Source organism: Neomonachus schauinslandi, chromosome 4 (assembly GCF_002201575.2).
Source record: "Neomonachus schauinslandi chromosome 4, ASM220157v2, whole genome shotgun sequence".
NCBI classification, from domain to species: Eukaryota; Metazoa; Chordata; class Mammalia; order Carnivora; family Phocidae; genus Neomonachus; species Neomonachus schauinslandi.
The window spans coordinates 121,409,221-121,412,002 of NC_058406.1; the positions used below are offsets into that span (position 1 = coordinate 121,409,221).

The 2,782-nt window shown below is 43.0% G+C and overlaps 1 protein-coding gene across 1 annotated transcript in view; it reads left to right on the top strand.

Moving 5' to 3' along the window:
• BHLHE22 (basic helix-loop-helix family member e22) overlaps positions 1-495 on the top strand; it is a 1,451-nt gene extending 956 nt beyond the window's left edge. Inside the window, exon 2 of the mRNA XM_044914222.1 lies at positions 1-495. This exon is cut by the window's left edge and continues 40 nt beyond it. Within this exon, the coding sequence (XP_044770157.1) occupies positions 1-495 (495 nt within the window).
• Positions 496-2,782: the final 2,287 nt, after the last annotated feature.

Genomic DNA, 2,782 nt, shown 5'->3' on the forward strand with positions numbered 1-2,782 from the left:
GGCGGCGGCGGCGGCGGCGGTGGCGGCGGCGGCGGCGGCGGCAGCGGCAGCAAGAAATCCAAAGAGCAGAAGGCGCTGCGGCTCAACATCAACGCCCGGGAGCGCCGGCGGATGCACGACCTGAACGACGCGCTGGACGAGCTGCGCGCGGTCATCCCCTACGCGCACAGCCCCTCGGTGCGGAAGCTCTCCAAGATCGCCACGCTGCTGCTCGCCAAGAACTACATCCTCATGCAGGCGCAGGCCCTGGAGGAGATGCGGCGCCTCGTCGCCTACCTCAACCAGGGCCAGGCCATCTCGGCCGCCTCGCTGCCCAGCTCCGCAGCCGCGGCGGCGGCGGCGGCTGCCCTGCACCCGGCGCTCGGCGCCTACGAGCAGGCTGCCGGCTACCCGTTCAGCGCTGGGCTGCCCCCGGCCGCCTCCTGTCCGGAGAAGTGCGCCCTGTTTAACAGCGTCTCCTCCAGCCTCTGCAAACAGTGCACGGAGAAGCCTTAAACACACCCCCCGGAAAACACAAGACCGACCCAAAAGCTAGAGGAAAGTGAAAATATGCCCCCCCACCCCTTTTATTTTGGCCCTCTCTTGTTGTGAAACACTTGCAAAGCAAACAAAGCAGAGGCGAGAACTGAGGAGAAGTATCAGAGACAACAGGGACTTTGAGCCTTGACATCCCCAGAATCTCGGTCTTTGGGATGGGGAGGGAGGGAGGAGGGAGGTGGAGTTGGGATGTGGAGTTGGGATGAAGTATGGATGTTTTTTTCTCAGAAAAGTGGCAACTTTGGTTGCAACCTAGACCGCAGGGAAGCTTAAAAAATAAGTTGGGAAGTAGTCGCTCCGTTATGAAGCGTGGAGAGTATTTATTCAATGGCAAAATACTAATCCTACTAATAATCGTGAATTTGGCTGGTGCTGAGGGGCAGAGGAGGAGTCCGGGGTTGGGTGGCTTGTGGGACGGAATATTCATTCAGACAAATCAGAAAGGGCACTTGAAAATAAATTTTGATTCTGAGCCAGGAGGAAAACTTGAAATGTAGACTTATTTAAGTGGGGGGAAAAAAACAGAAAGAGACACACTGCTATGAAAAGACTTGTATTTTTTATTGTCTCTGAACTTTAATCCTGTGAAAATGCTCAAAAGTTTTGGCAAGAGTGATATAAAAAAACAAAAAAAACAAAAAAAAAACAACTGACTGTGGCTGAAAGAATTGCATTTTAAAATATTTATGTGCACCTTGTTACTTTTCACTCTGCAATGATGTATTAACAATTCATGGTATTTATTTGTTATTCTTCAATGACCCTTCCACATCAACAATATTTATCATGTGTTAAGGTCATGGGTCTTATGTGCAGATTTTTTTAATGCCTCTAAAATTCTGTTTTATAGATTAACTTATACTGTGTGCCAAGTGTTTAAAAGGTTTATTTGCCAACAAGTATGAAGAGACATATTGATGTATCTGAGCTGCTTAGGTTTCTCAAAGGTCATCTGGATATTTTCAGTTGCATCATCCCTGTATTTAAATTGAGCTTTAATAAATTGCTTCAGTCCAAAAATTACAGGAAAGGTGTATTCTTAATTGATGAATGAATTATCTCTTTTTTTGAAAGGGGACTCCTTTGCATTCTAAAAGGGAAAGACATCACAGCAATAGATCCTATAAGTAAGAACATGCTAAGCAAATATTTTTCCAGGCTGTGCTGTGCATTTTTAAAAGGTCTAATTTAATTGCTTTTAATATATATGTACATATATAAGTTATTTTAACTGTGGAGAATTATTTAAGTTAAAAGACTGGTTTGATTTGCCTATGGTGTGAAATCCTTTGTTATTTTTCTAAAAAAAAATAAAATTTAAAAAGAAATAAAATAAAACTAAGGAAGAGCAAGAAGCTATTTACCCAAAGTGAGCTTTCAGTTTTAGTTTGCATGGCTGTTTGCCTGCCTTTCTATCCTATGAAAATCAAGAAAACCTTTTTTAAAAATGGAGTCCTGCTATTTTCCACTTGCAGATAATACAAATTCAGTTTGTCAGGTTGGATGGCGAGTTGGGAGCTATGATGGATCTACTGGCGGGTTTTGGATGTGTAAAGAATGATATATATATTAAATAGGTCAATCAGACTATGACAGCTATGTACGACCATTTGTATGTGTATCTATGTCAGAAAGAATCTTTATTAAAATATTTTGATCAAACATTTTATTATGCTGTGCTTTGTGGAAGGAGCAATCACCTCTCTTCTGTGTTACTCTTTGCTTGAAAGGTAACAAAAAAGAAAGGAGTTTCAGAGAAGGTGGAACTTAAATTTTGGCAGGGATACACAATTAAGAGTAGCCCTAGTTCACTTGTTTACTTGTTAATAGGATGATGGCTGGGCCTGGTCATTGGAGGAGAGATAAATGGGGTCACTGGTGAGACCCAGAGGAGATCCAGAGCTCCTATCTGCTGGAATGAACTTTGAAGGCCATGCTGCCCCTGGAATTCTTTTTCCCACTTGTATGATGGCATTGTTAAGCATGCCAGGGTCCATCAAAGAGGGTAAAGTTTTTTGAAGAGTTTTAATCCAAACTGATATATCCAACTGCCTGAAAGCCAAGGAAAAAAAATGGAGTTGGATTCTCTGAGAATGGATTTTATTGTGGCTTTCCACTTTTTTTGTAACAAGAGAATCAACCAGGCTTAATTATAAGTGTAAACAATGCCCATAGAGATTTTCAAAACTTACTAGTGTGGCTTGTTAATGAGATTTTTAGGGGCTATATGGGGATTGTGTTGAGA